Here is a 15,449-nt window from a genome sequence, read left to right as displayed (position 1 = left end):
GTTGAAAATTATTATTTTTACAATTGTTTGGTGCTGCAGAAATGACACAAAATGAGGAAATGTTACAATCAACAAAAAGTCAAAGATATTATCTGTTATCTAGAAAGTATCTATTCATCATAAAAATAATTGTTGCAGCGGCAGATTTACATGTCTATAGTTAAACTAAATTAAAATGAAATAATGTTTTTATTTCAGTTAACATTATTTTATTTCAATGACCTTTAGTTTTAGTAAACTCAGACATAAACTAAACTAAAACAGTAATGGGTTGAGTGAAGAAAACAGATTCATTCTTTAACATGCTGCCAAATGGAAAATCATTTAACAACAGATTGATTATGGCAGCAAAGCATGAAACAGTGGGAAAACAACTGATATTTTCCAGTACAACCATTCTTAAAAGGCCTGACTGACCTCCACACCACTTCTTCCTCCCATACATCTATTTTTACATGATCTGATCCTTCCTAAGGGACAGATATGGCTCTGTAAAATGTCTCTAAGGAGGCAGTTTATCTCTGATATGTTCTCTATTTTATATCCAAATTTGAACTTGGTGAGAAAATACATAAAAGATTTCTTCCCTGCTATGATTAGCAAATTAGAGAGTATGATATAATCTTATAACCATCTCTTGCTGTGCATGCTTGAGTCACACACAGACTTCAACCTTCAGCTTGCAAAACACAGCAATAGAAGCTATACTAAGTCAAGAGTACATCTTAAATGCTATTGCTTTTATCTTTCTCATCATCAATCAGATTAATAAGTATGCACTGATTGTCCGTCTCATCCAAGAGGTCAAAGTTAAAGGGATAGTTCACTTTGAAATAAAATTTTGATATGTTTTAGCTTACCTCATGGGCATCCGAGATGTAGGAGTATTTGTTTCGCCAGTAGTTTCAATTTTGATCATTTTAGGTCAAACCGTTCTTGTCTGTGCCTCACATAATGCAGGTCTATGGTCACCACCTCAAAGAGCATACACAGAGAAGTCCAAATTAAACAATCCCCCATTGTAAGTACACACTGATGGCCTAAGACACGAAACGAGCGGTTTGTGTGAGAAAACGAACAGTATTTATGTGGTTTTTACCTCTTGTACACCACTACGTCCGACTGATCCGAGGACGCGCGTGCGTTTCCTGTTGTGACATTCGCGCATTCTGACTTTAGTTTGCGCAAGCGTGGAAAGCGCCGGAAGTTTTCCTAAAGAAGAAGGGAAGAAGAAGAATTGCAGGAAGTGGCTCTCTTGCGCGTGTACGTCTCTCATTGTTTACACAAAACAGAGATTATCGGTGAAACGGCTAATAGAAATGGTACTAATTTGAGGTTAGCCTGGATGTTTAAACCGACGTAAAAGAAAACAATTACATATGCTTACGCGAACTCATCCGGGAGTGGTGAGTTTTCACAAATTCCCAATTTATGAGCATGCTCTCTTGGAGTTAGGGTTGATTCCTCTTCGGCCGGATATCAAGGTACATAAATGTACTAAAGTTGTGCAGGGTCTGCGGTGATCATTTTTCCCCTGATGATTTTACAAAGCAAGGACTAGATATCTCTCTCATGTAAAACTATTCTTACCAAATATATGGTGACCATATAAAGAAGAAGTAGTTATAGAAATGCAAGTAACGCCCCTCGAAAAATGGTTTTACTAACTTACATCAAAACTACATTTTATTGCTCATTCATGTAATGCCAGCTTTACAAATAGAAATAACACATACAAAGACGTTCATATACCTCCGTTGGATGAGAAAACACCATAGGCACAGCTGAGGATGCCAGTATATATGCGATCCACTCCTTGCTTTGTAAAATCATCAGGGGAAAAATGATCGCTGCAGACCCTCCACAACTTTAGTACGTTTATGGGTGTGTTGATATCTAGCCGAAGAGCAATCAACCATAAATCCAATAGAGCACGCTCATAAATTGGGAATTTGTGAAAACTCACCACTCCCGAATGAGTTTGCGTAAGCATACGTAATTGTTTTCTTTTACGTCGGTTTAAACATCCAGGATAACCTCAAATTAGTACCATTTCTATTAGCCGTTTCACCGATAATCTCTGTTTTGTGTAAACAATGAGAGACGTACACGCGCGAGAGATCCACTTCCGGCGCTTCTTCTTCTTCCCTTCTTCTTTAGTAAAACTTCCTGCGCTTTCCGCGCTTGCGCAAACTAAAGTCAGAACGCGCGAATGTCACAACAGGAAACGCACGCGCGTCCTCGGATCAGTCGGACGTAGTGGTGTACAAGAGGTAAAAACCACATAAATACTGTTCGTTTTCTCACACAAACCGCTCGTTTCGTGTCTTAGGCCATCAGTGTGTACTTACGATTGGGGATTGTTTAATTTGGACTTCTTTGTGTATGCTCTTTGAGGTGGTGACCATAGACCTGCATTATGTGAGGCACAGACAAGAATGGTTTGACCTAAAATGATCAAAATTGAAACTACTGGGGAAACAAATACTACTACATCTCGGATGCCCATGAGGTAAGCTAAAACATATCAAAACATAATTTCAAAGTGAACTATCCCTTTAAGTATGGAGCAGTTTGTCCCTGTTGGTAGATGTTGTAACTTCACCACTCAGGAAGCATTCATCCATTATTGGAAGATGACTGCCTTTTTCTTGTTTATACACACTAAGTTTTCTAAAAAGGGACAATCACATACTATCAAACCATTTTTCTGGGTAAACACACCATTTTATTCACAAAGTCAAATACACTTGAGTTTTTCCATGTGAAACAAGATCACAAAGTCTACAACAACATGATTGCATCCACATTAACTTCATTACAGGTCAAAACGTTTTCTTTTCATCTTGTAGTGTCCCTTTGTTAAAAAGAAAATACAATCAAAAAGGCATTATGAAGGATTAAGCCCACAAAACTGTAATGAAGGAAATAGTTTCTGTATCTAGAAAATATAAAGAATTACTCCCTAAAGGCACCACAAAAGCATGTGTCCTTCAGCAACCCCAGCCCATTCCTGCCAGGATTCACCTTGTGCACAATGAGTCTAAATAATACAGCAGAGCATCAGTCAATGATCGATGCAACTCTTTTAAAATGACATTTACTTGTAAAGCAGACAAGGACACTGACTATTTTGTTCACATTTGAGAACAATGAATTGTTTTCTCCAAACTCAATGTTAACTCTGTAAACATAAAACCAAAGAAGAATATTAATATTTAGAATAATCACAGTCCATGTTACCTCATCAGAACTGTGACCATGAAAAAAGATCTATATGTCTATCCATATATTTCAAATAAAACAAAATAAATACACATTGAGTATATTACATCAAATTTGTTCATTCCTTCACATTAAAATGGGTTTGCCTCTCCAGAGGCCTGCAGGTGTATGGCTATGGACTGTGCAAGTTTGACTGTCTAGCGAAACTGTTCTCTGTCACATATTTCGGTCAACACTATCACATGAGAGTGTGTGTCAGTAGTACGCGTGTACAGTGTTGTGGAATGTAGACCTATACGCCACAATTATTTTTAATTGGGGGTTATGAAGGTAAACCCCTAAACCTCCTTAAAGGGATAGTTCGCCCAAAAAGGAAAATTAGCCTATGATTTACTCACCCTCAAGTCATCCTAGGTGTATATGACATTCTTCTCTCAGATGATTAAGCGTTGAGTTACATTAAAGCGTTACTTCAGCAATTAGCATATGGCTTTGTATCAGTAGAAACCCTGGAGTATATTCAAATGATTGTGCTTTCCCCCCTCATATCTCCCTGAGACAAGACATTTATGCATTTTATTTCTGGAAAAATTCCTCCTATGATGCAAACTGACGATATTTGCATAGGAGGAATGTTTAGCCAAAGGCTAAAGACTACAGCCAGCAGAGGGAGCCATTTCCGCAAGTTTTGAACCCGCGCATGGGGGATGGAGATCACACTCAGAGCTCAGCTCAGCTACAGGCACTCAATTAAACGGAGCTATGGTGAGCAATGTAAGTGTTTTAACTTCTCAAATTAATTTCTATGGAAGTTAAGCTTGCAAAGGCATGAACTGAAAAGCGCCAGACTGAACTCGCGTTGTGAATGTATGCCGCGAGTGTAGTCGCGATTACCTCAGCTCTCATCACGAGAGCTCATTTATTTGACTCCTGCAGTTAGTGCTCAGTCCTTTGATACTCGCGCGGTGGCTCACTCATTATATTGAACAGACACATTCAGTTTTTAATTGTAGTGTCTTCTCCAACTCAGTTACATTAATCAAGTTGGTGGCTTTAGGAATGGCCTCACAGGGCAGCGAAGCATTCTGGGAATTGTAGTCTTTCATCCCCATGAGACAAAAATAAAGAGAAAGCACCGAATTCAAAAATAATTTCACATTTCTACTACATTGATGACCCAGTTTAAATACAGATTCATCTTCCCAGCACTGAAGTACCCCTTAAAAAAATTCCTGGCTAATCGGAGCTTTATAATGGCAGCAGGTATAAATCAAATAATGTGCTCCACACGGCTCGGGTCAGTTTATAAATGCCTTTAGAAGTGAATTGATGCATTTGTGTAAAAAAATATCCATATTTAAAATTTTGTACAGTAACGTTTCGGCCGATCGCCTTCCTTTCAGTTTATGGAAAAAGTGTTGAAAGTGCCTCTGCAGTTCAAAGGGTTACGCTACCAGGTACGCCGGTCAGACGTTGCGTACGCATCTTGAACTCCGAGAAGGCACTTTCAATACTCCACAGAAGAGAACTTTAATTTAAAAAGTTTAAATATGGATATTTTTCTTACACAAACGCATCGGTTTGCTTCAGAAGACCTTTATTAACCTCCCGGAGCCGTGTGGAGCACGTTATTTGATGGTCAAATGCATTTTTATGGACTTTAAAAACAGAGCAGCAATCCCTGCCATTATAAAGCTTGGATTAGCCAGGACTTTTTAATATAATTCCGCTTTTATTCGACTGAAAGAAGAATGTCATATACACCTAGGATGACTTGAGGGGGAGTAAATCATGGACTAATTTTCATTTTTGAGTGAACTATCCCTTTAATCGCCAGTGGGGCATAAGCAGGATATCATACGAAGACATAAATGAGAAACTAATTCATTGGAATTAGTTACTAACAATTAATGTAAAATAGTAAACTGCCAGGAGGTGTTGGATATTCTTTTGAAAATGGGATTCAAAGTTCATGTTTGTGTAAACTGCGATGTCATGCACGTGTAGCCTATTATGTGTTCAGTCTATAGGCGCCGTAGTGTTTCTTTACTAAGTGATTTATGGAAGTGATTTGGGGATCATTTTGACAATGTTGCTGTCTGTGCACGGTAAACACAAGCTTTACATTATTAGTAGCCTACATCATTGTGATGTAAACGTACCCTAAAGCCTGTTTCACACTGTATGTCAATGCAGAGCATAAGCAGTGCATTTTTATTTAGCGCCCATGTTAACAGAGCTGAGCAGAAGCGCCGGTCGTATCAGCTCAAGTCTATTTTTGCTGCGCCACTCACGCTTGATTAAAGCCACAGTGCTTTCTTGGTCAAAATAGGCCTATACTGCTCCTGTGGGTTAACAAGAATATCAAGTTCATATAAAAATGTTATATGCATATATAAAATGTGTGCTCTGGGAACATAGAATCACAGCAGAGTTTGCTGCACATCATAAATAAAAGCATGTTTTTGCAGTACACAAGTTCATGCCATGTTATAAATACAGTAATGACCATGAACAACAATAAAAAGCCTTCATGAGCTGAGAGCTATGACCACCCGACCACTGCAGATTTAATGTGTTCGACTGTGAAGTATAGTGTATGACCTCAAAGTACCGTGAGAGTGATTTGAAAGCATACAGAGCTAAATTTACTATAATTACGACAAGGCAGCATTGACTGACAAACAACACATATTGATTTCACGCTACATGCGAACACCTTCTGTGCTGCTTCTGCTCTACACCAGTGTGAAAACGAAAAGTTGTTTTTGTGTTCCTCTGGATTTTTTTTGTGTTGGTTTTCTGTGAACATGCACTAGTTGAATTGTGCATGAATATTTTACCTTGCATTGCCTTGAATATTTTGGTGCTTTTTTTGTTTTAAAAAGTGTCTAGACACCATCGTTTCTGTTCAGTTACAGTTTCTCTCACTTATTGTTTTCTCTCACTGAAGTGTCTAATGCCTTATAGAAGTGCATTATAGTTACATAATTGCAAGACATACGCAAGAAAATTACTTCTCTCAGTTTTGCATTTTTAAATTTTTTGAACTTTTTAGTGTTGTTTTTGCAAAAACAACTACAAAAACTACAGGCACTTTTTTTTTTTTACAGACAAACGAATACAATTACTACACTGTAAAAAAATATTTCAAAAATAAGTTACCTGGTTACCTTAAATTTTTGAGTTCATTGAAATTAAAAATTTGAGTGAATACAATGAACATTTTTTGAGATTCGACAACCTTTATTAAAATATTATTAAAAGATTTTGTAAGCACATTGGGTAATTGTGTGTTTTATTTTTAATGACGCAGTGAAACATGCCAAATTGTGCTATTTTCCTGATTTATATATTTTTTTTATGTGGTTCAGATACAATAATATTCTGAGTTTCTATTTATTAAACAAATTTCCTTCATTGTGTCAACTCAAATTTTTTATTTCAATAAACTCAAAATTTTAAGGCAACCAGTTTACTTACTTTTTTAAGTTAAACCAACATTTTTTTACACTGTATATATATATATATAATATATATATATATATATATATATATATATATATATATATATATATATATATATAAAAAACTTAATAACTAACAGACAACATTGACTGCAGACATCTATAAAGTATTTCATTGTCCTTATTTTGATTCTGTTTTCATTCAATAAAAAGATCAAATTCCAATTAGACATCAAAAGCTTATCCAACAATAACCAACAGACACCTAACTTCTCAATTTCTGACAAAAATGTATATTTCAATGGTTTTAAAAAGAATTGTTCACTCTTGTCATTATGTGTTCACCAAACTATGTTATTTTTTATTTGTTTAATGCAAAAGGAAAATTTTGAAGAAGGTGTACATCTTCTTTGGGTGAATTTTTCCTATAATATAACTTTGAAGGAGAAGTTAAATATTGCCTGTTTAGCTCTAATGGCAGACAGCGTTGCCATTGACAAGGCTGAAGCTGGCTACAGAGTGGTTCTGGGTACTTTTGAGTGAACTCAGTCGTGTGTTGTTACGCCTAGCGCTTTGTGAACGCAGATAGATGGACGGGCAGCAGCAGCAAAGCTGTTTGTTGAACTGCTTCCTAAAGGATTTGCTGAGCAGGTAGAGAGCAAAGGGATTTACACAAGAGTTGGTAAAAGCAAGGATACGTGCGCCCACGCTGAAGATGAAATGGGCCATTGAAGTGTCCACTTCTGTGTAGTGGTAGGACCGGTAGAGGTAAATCACATGGTTGGGGAGCCAGCAGATGGCAAAAAGACCCACGAACACCAGCACAGTCTTGGCAAGCCGCATCCGTGACTCAATCTAGGAAGCAGAGAGGGAAATATCACGTACAAGAAAGAATCACAGATTATCACAGATTAAAAAACAACATTTTCAACCAAAAATAGATGTTTTAACTTTCTGACCTGGCTGGTACAGCAACATCGGCTCAACCAATGGCATGATTTGGGGTAGAACTAATTGTTTTCTCGACCAATGGAAACTATTTGAAAACTTTTTTTTCCCAATTGCATTTGGTGACACTAAATAACTACTCTCAGGCAAGTGCTTTCAAAGACAAAGAACAATAAAAGCAGCATTTTGATAAAGGTACATTTTATTTTCTATATATGGATCTCAAATGCATACAGACTGTATTATTCACATAACAAAGGAACAGCAGAGCAGGCACTTCCAGTCTCATCTTGTAATGTGAATACCTTTCAAAAATAGCTACTGAATCACCTTTCAAACAATTATACACGGAGGTGCACTCACTGTACTAATGCCCTATTTGCATTACCTCTGGTATTTTCAAACTCAGCAATGGAAATGTTATAAATATTGTATAACTACTCAATATAAGTAAAAATTCAAAAATATAACATTAATAATTATACCTGCACTGTAAAAAAATGTTTTTGAAAAAAAGTTACCTGGTTGCCTTAAAATTTTGATTTCATTGAAATTGAAATTTTGAGTTAATACAATGAACATTTTTTGAGATTCGACAACCTTTATTAAAATATTATTAAAAGATTTTGTAAGCATATTGGGTAATTGTGTGTGTTTTATTTCTGATGACGCAGTGAAACATGCCAAATAGTGCCATTTTCATGATTTATCAATTTTTTATGTGGTTCAGATACAAAAACATTTTGAGTTTCTATTTATTAAACAAATTTCCTTCATTGTATCAACTCAAATTTTTAATTTCAACAAACTCAAAATTTTAAGGCAACCAGGTTACTTACTTTTTTAAGTTAAACCAACAAAAACCAACACAATTTTTTTACAGTGTGCCAAAAATACATTAGATTAAATACATGCAAGGATATTTTGTATAAATCAGAAAACGTGACAAACGGAAAAAATATAATAAAAACTGCTATAAAAAGTTGGAGCATAACCTGTGGACAAAGCATTATGTATTTTTAATGTCAACTAAAATTTAGACTTTGGTTAATACATTTAGAAAGAAATCAGTATTCACACAACTGATTAAACCATTAAGCTGTTAATCTAACTGCTGAAGCACTTGATCATTGTACTCACCTGCCTGCGAATGTGCGCATTTCCTTCCACAGGCATGTTAATCGTACTCTCAATTAGACTCCTGGCAATGAAGATGTAGTACACAGAAATAATGAAGAGAGGAATGATATACAGAATGAGGAAGGAGGCCATGGAATGGATTTTAGGGTGCAGGTCTCCAGCGTGAGGGTACGGGGCGCACGCTTTAAAAGTCTCATTGGTTCCTGGGATGTGGAAGGTGTGGAGATCGGAGAACACCGCCTCAGGAATGGCCAGGACCATGGAGAGCAGCCAGATCGACGCAGCCCTCAGGCAGACCTTCAGCGAAGCTTTAGATGCCTTGATATCCATTGGCTTGACAATGGCCTTGTATCTAAGAGACAGAAAAAGACCCCAGGAACAGAAGGAGACATTTTAATTAAGACTCTAACCTTAAGAACAGCGTTTTAATTAAGAACAAACACAAATCAAAAATAATCGGACTATTTGGCTGAGAGGATGTGACTAATTAACTCGGTGTGATAAATCAAGGGGACTCTCATGCTACTGAAGTCTGCGGACCGCAGTTTTATCTCTATGAATTGCTGCGTCTCAGAGTTCACTTCAGTATGTAACCTAAGATGTTAGCAGCAAATCCTTTAAGTTTTGTTAGTTGCGAGATTGGGTCTCCATGGATCAGATTTGTTTGTTCAGCACATCCCACAGATGCTCGAATAGATTGAGATTTGTGGAATTTGCAGGCCAAATCAACATCTCGCCTCGTTATAGTGCTCCTCAAACCATTCTTGAACCATTTTTTGCCCATAGTGCATCCTGGTGCCATGTGTTCACCCGGTAAGCAACGCACATGCACCCGGCCATCCATGTGATGTGAAAGAAAATGGGATTCATCAGACCAGGCCACTTTCTTCCATTGATCTGTGGTCCAGTTCTGATGCTCACGTGCCCACTGTTGGTGTTTTCCGTGGTGGACGGAGTCAGCATGAGCACCCTGACTGGTCTGCGGCTATGCAGCCCCATATGCAACAAACTGTTTATTCTGACACCTTTTCATCAGAACCAGCATTAACTTCTTGAGCAATTTGAGCTACAGTAGCTCGTCTGTTTGATCGGAAAAAAAACACGGGCCAGTCTTTGCATGTGCATCAATGAGCCTTGGCCACCCAAGACCCTTTCGCCTGTACACCCTTGTTCCTTCCTTGAACCACTTTTGATAGATACTGACCACTGCAGACCGGGAACACTCCACAAGAGCTGCAGTTTCAGAGATGCACTGCACTGACACAGTCATCTAGCCATCACAATTTGGCCCTTGTCAAACTTGCTCAAATCCTTACACATGGCCATTTTTTTTTCTTCTAACAGTGGAAAGAATACCTCCAGAATCAAGGTAAAATCTGAAGAAGTGGACGTGCAGCTGCACTCTATTTGAAAATATCAGACCACTGAATGGTGATGGATAGGATCAGAATTGACTATTCCGGAAAAGTATCTATCTATTTGATTTGAAGCACATCAGTATCCAGACCACAGGAAAAGATCCTCCCACCTATGAGTTCCATCTGCCATTGCTGCTCACCTCAATACAAAACCACCCCTCCAGTGTTAATCAGATTCCCACCACACAGATCATAGAACAGCCTGGGTGCTTAGTCATTTTTCCTTTTCCTTGTTTTAAATGGAGATGCATTTATTGCATTTCACAACATGCATGCTGTTTGTTCCAAAGCAGCTTTACAAAGAATAGTGCCTCACAAACCCCTAATGGAAGTCAAGCCTCACCGATAAACGTCTGACTCTTTGTGAAATGCTAAGCACCTTATTTTAAGTCTTTAAATAACTTTAGAAATTGCTAATGAATCATTCTTAATACTGATTGACATTGATTTTATAAAAAATTAAAAAAAAATTAATCACATCACCACATTATCAAGTGTTTCTCATTTAACTCGAGAGCGCGTCCCTCATTTGATCCATTGCTCTGGAAGTGCACTCGTTACTCTTGAGTGCTTTACTGTCAACACTAACAGGCAGAGGAAGCAGTTGTTTTTTCTCCATCATTAAGCATGTTATTTTTCATTTCCGTTCACCTGCTACTATCACACATTTCCTCAAGAGAACAAACAGCCATAAAATTGGAGCCTTGTGTACATGGGATACAAGTACAGATGTTTACATACATCATCAGAATAGAATAGAATAGAATAGAATAGAATAGAATAGAATAGAATAGAATAGAATAGAATAGAATAGAATCAGTTCTGAATTTCTAAAGTGAAGGTTTTCTTTTTTTACATTGTTATTTAGGCAACATTTTGTGTTTTTGCAGCATCTCAGCTTTTTTTTTTTTTTTTTTTTTTTTTTTTTTTTAGGCTCCTACCCGTACAAATTACATTAAAACATTTTCTGATAATGACATAACAAAACGGACATTGCTTTTCACCTGAAGTGTTTTGACAAGTGACAGATCATCGGCAAAAGTGGCACAGTGATTTTCAGTTACCTGTTGCATTATATTTTTCTTCTATGAAAATGACAGAATGAGTCTATGCCCTACTTGAAAAAGCATGTCATATCTTTAGGTCGTGATGGAACATTAGATGGTTAGTTACTGGTCTATCAACCCTAACAGCATGATGATCAACATATGTCAGGTCAGTCTCACACTCACGGTGGACCAGAACCTGTAGTTCAAACAGAACCTCACAAAAAATAAAATACGATTTTTGCAACAGTACACATATACATTTGATGTAACTGGCCAATAGTTTAATAATTATTTAAAAAAACAATAACCTTATTTTTTTTTAGCTGTTTTTAATAGAAGCTTATATTTAAGAAGACCATTGTCAAGATTGATCACATACATAATGATTGATAAAGACTTTGTAGGTAATCATTAATGACTTTCATATTTAAAAAGGCAATAAATTGAGAAACTTAATTACACATTTTTTGCATGATTTCCCACTTTAGCTGAACTCAGCCTAATCAGAACATTTAGTGTTAATGAGGAATAGCCTGTTTAATGACTTATTTCGTAATAATGGAGCTTGCTTCATTACATTGCGGTGATTGTAATGAATGATATTAAAAGACGTTTACCTAAAATAGTATTGTTTTGCTTTCTGAACTAAGGCTAATAAAGAATGTATATAGATGTATTTACCTGTCCGCTGCCAGTGCTGTGAGCGTGAACACTGACACTCCGACCGATGTCAGTTGGATGAACGGGATGAGTTTACAGCCCATCCGTCCAAAGAGCCACTCATCCGCCAGAAACTTGCTGGCATCCACGGGCGCGCAGGTGACCAGCAACAACACGTCTCCGAGGGCGAGGCTCGACATGAACAGATTGGGGACATTTCGCATAGATTTTACGATGCAAAACGTCCTAATGAGCGTCACATTACCCACAAGTCCAACAGTAATGAGGAGCGCGTACACGGTGGCGATAATAATGCCTGAATGAAAGTGTGGATGCTCCGGAGCGGTGCTGGTGTTGTTGCGCTCCGGAGAGTCACCCAGAAACTTTACATCGGGTGTCGGAGTTAATGTTGCCTCAGACATGTTATCAAATCAGTTCATGCGCAGTCTGAAACTTAATAAGTGTCCAATATAGACGCATATTGCCAAAAATACGGTATACTGTGGTCCGGTAATATTCCTCTCCTGCACATCCTGTGCGCAAATGGAGAGTCCATGTGAGGTTTGGCTTCTATATGCCAAATTGACGCGCCTGCGCTCTCATGTGTTGGAAAACTACATTTTGTTTAGCCATAAAACCTGTCTCTATAAATCAGTGAGCTACCTAGACAGCACAGACAATGGTCTTTGACATTTAGCTAAAAAAGATGCACAAATGCCATACATCTAATAAATAAACTAGACTAGGCTATATATATATATATATATATATATATATATATATATATATATATATATATATATATATATATATATATATATAACAGCCCTGCAATGTAAATGGAGAAAAAAAATTATGTTAATGTAATGCTAATGTAAAAATGCTTAATGTTTCCTGGTTTCCTGTGATGAGTAGGTTTAGGGCAGGGGGAATGTATGGGGGATAGAATGTACAGTTTGTTGAGTGCAAAATGCATTACGCTTATGGAAAGTCCCCACATTTCACAAAAACACAACGTGTGTGTGTTTGACCCTTGTCAAACTCGCTCAAATCCTTACGCTTGCTAATTTTTTATTTTTCAAACATTGAGGACAAAATGTTCACTTGCTGCCTAATATATCTCACCCACTAACAGGTGCCGTGATGAAGAGATAATCGGTCATAATGTTATGCCTGATCGGTGTATAGCGTATGTATGGGTCATGCAGCTGGGAGAATGAATGTAAGTATGTCTAGTGATAACAGAAATGCCCTAGCTTATCTTCACCCAGTGTGATTGAATAGGGCACAGAGTGAGCCCTCATTGTGTTGGTGAGATAATCTCGCGTTGCACAAAGAAAGGGAATGACACACAAAAGGCATTTCTAAAAATCCATCTACCAGGCTCCCCAGCTCCCAGACCTCCCACACCTTCCCTTTATTTTTCCGGTAAAATGATCGGCCTCACTTTCAATCTGAAACATGCTTTACAATCAAAATGCCACATGCGCTTCCCTGCTACGCTTGCTCTCCTCCTCTGATACCATAGCATACTTAGCTGGCAAAACCCATAAGCACTTCAATTAAAAAAATATGTTCTTTTGAAGGTTCTGAAAAGGTTGGCTGGTGCGATCCTGATAACTTGCCCTTTGCATGTTGAAGTTCAGTAACATTCGAAGTACCGAAATATGTGGTATAGATGTTGATACTTACACAACGCCACACGTTTATGACTACCATTGAAGTGCCTATTTGCCACCGTTTATCACAATCTTGCAGACTGCTCTGTCCCAGAGTCCGTTATTGAAACCATTATGACACGTGTGATATCTATGTGAAGGTATAAGCAAAGCAATCAAAATCGACAGCAACATGTGAATTGATTTGGCTAGTTTGTACAACCATGACCAGTATATGTTGTGTGTTGACACCCACAAACAATAAAGAATTCTGGGACTTGCAAGAAAATGCTTAAAACGGCTTGATATGGAAAAGAAAGTGCCAGCCGATGGGTCACAGATCTGTTCTGGTGTAGCAGACAGCAGGAAAAGATGCAAATAATACAATGCTAACCATATGTTCATAGTTAGGATAAAATAAACAGGCATATATATTTTGTAGTTTATATCAAAACCAGTGCACCAAATCAAACATTTTTAGTCAAAAACAAACAAAAACTTTTTTTTTAAACTGATCCTCAAATAGCATACCCCTCTTCATTCATACATTCCCTCTTCTTTTTATAACAGTCTGCAAACGTCTGCGGACTAAGGAGACAAGTTGCAGAAGTTTAGGAATAGGAATGATGTCCCATTCTTGTCTAATACAGGCTTTTAGTTACTCAACTGTCTTAGGTCTTCTTTGTCGCATCTTCCTTTTTATGATGCACTAAATGTTTTCTATGTGAAAGATCTGGACTGCTGGCTGGCCATTTCAGTACCCAGATCCTTCTTCTACGCAGCCATGATGTTGTAATTGATGCAGTATGTGGTCTGGCATTGTCATGTTGGAAAATGCAAGGTCTTCCCTGAAAGAGATGGCATCAGGATGAGAGCATATGTTGTTCTAGAATTTGGATATACGTTTCAGCATTGATGGTGTCTTTCCAGATGTGTAAGCTGCACGTGCCACACGCACTCATGCAACCCCATACCATCAGAGATGCAGGCTTCTGAACTGAGCACTGATAACAACGTGGGTTGTCCTTGTCCTCTTTAGTCCGGATGACATGGCATCCCAGTTTTCCATAAAGAACTTCAAATTTAGATTTTTCTGACCACAGAACAGTTTTCCACTTTGCCACAGTCCATTTCAAATGAGCAGAGAAAACGCTTGCGCTTCTTTTTATGGCTACTTTTTTTACCTAAAGCAACGTTGAATGGCATGGTGGATTGTGTTCACTGACAAGCTGACAAACTTCTGGAAGTATTCCTGAGACCATGTTGTGATTTCCATTACAGTAGCATTCCTGTATGTGATGCAGTGCCGTCTAAGGGCCCGAAGATCACGGGCATCCAGTATGGTTTTCCGGCCTTGACCCTTACTCACAGAGATCCTTCCAGATTCTCTGAATCTTTGGATGGTATTATGCACTGTAGATGATGATAACTTCAAACTGCAATTTTTCTCTGAGAAACTCCTTTCTAATGTTGCTCCACTATTTTTCACCGAAGCATTGGGGGAATTAGTGATACTCTGCCCATCTTCAGTTCTGAGTGACACTGCCACTCAGAGAGCCTCGTTTTATACCTAGTTTTATTACTAATAATTGCATTCCTTTTTTATTCACAATTTGTACAGTGACCCAACTTTTTTTGGAATGGGATTGTATATATAATTTTTTTTAAATGAGCATATTATGTTAGACCCAAATAGATACATATGTCCCCTATTCAGATAAGGGAACAACAAACACTTCATAGGGAGCATGAATTGGATCACAGCCCTACTGATTACTACTGAGTGACTAAACTTACAATGAATTAATGAATGAAAAGATGGGGATCCCAAACCAGAAAGTAATGTGAGATACTAGGTTTGAAATAGAATTCCATGATTTAAAT

At 37.7% G+C, this 15,449-nt stretch overlaps 1 protein-coding gene across 1 annotated transcript; it reads right to left on the bottom strand.

The window, feature by feature from the left end:
• Window positions 1–6,851: 6,851 nt before the first annotated feature.
• grpr (gastrin-releasing peptide receptor) lies at window positions 6,852–12,423 on the bottom strand. Its single transcript, XM_067431646.1, has 3 exons — window positions 11,929–12,423; window positions 8,781–9,132; window positions 6,852–7,547 (listed from the first exon to the last, which is right to left on the bottom strand). The coding sequence occupies exons 1-3, from the start codon at window positions 12,327–12,329 to the stop codon at window positions 7,164–7,166; spliced, it is 1,137 nt and encodes a 378-aa protein (XP_067287747.1). The 5' UTR covers window positions 12,330–12,423; the 3' UTR covers window positions 6,852–7,163.
• Window positions 12,424–15,449: the final 3,026 nt, after the last annotated feature.

The sequence above is a fragment of the Pseudorasbora parva genome, chromosome 22 (assembly GCF_024679245.1).
Source record: "Pseudorasbora parva isolate DD20220531a chromosome 22, ASM2467924v1, whole genome shotgun sequence".
NCBI classification, from domain to species: domain Eukaryota; kingdom Metazoa; phylum Chordata; class Actinopteri; order Cypriniformes; family Gobionidae; genus Pseudorasbora; species Pseudorasbora parva.
Note: the sequence above shows the minus strand (reverse complement) of the source record. Positions and strands in the feature narration are given on the sequence as shown.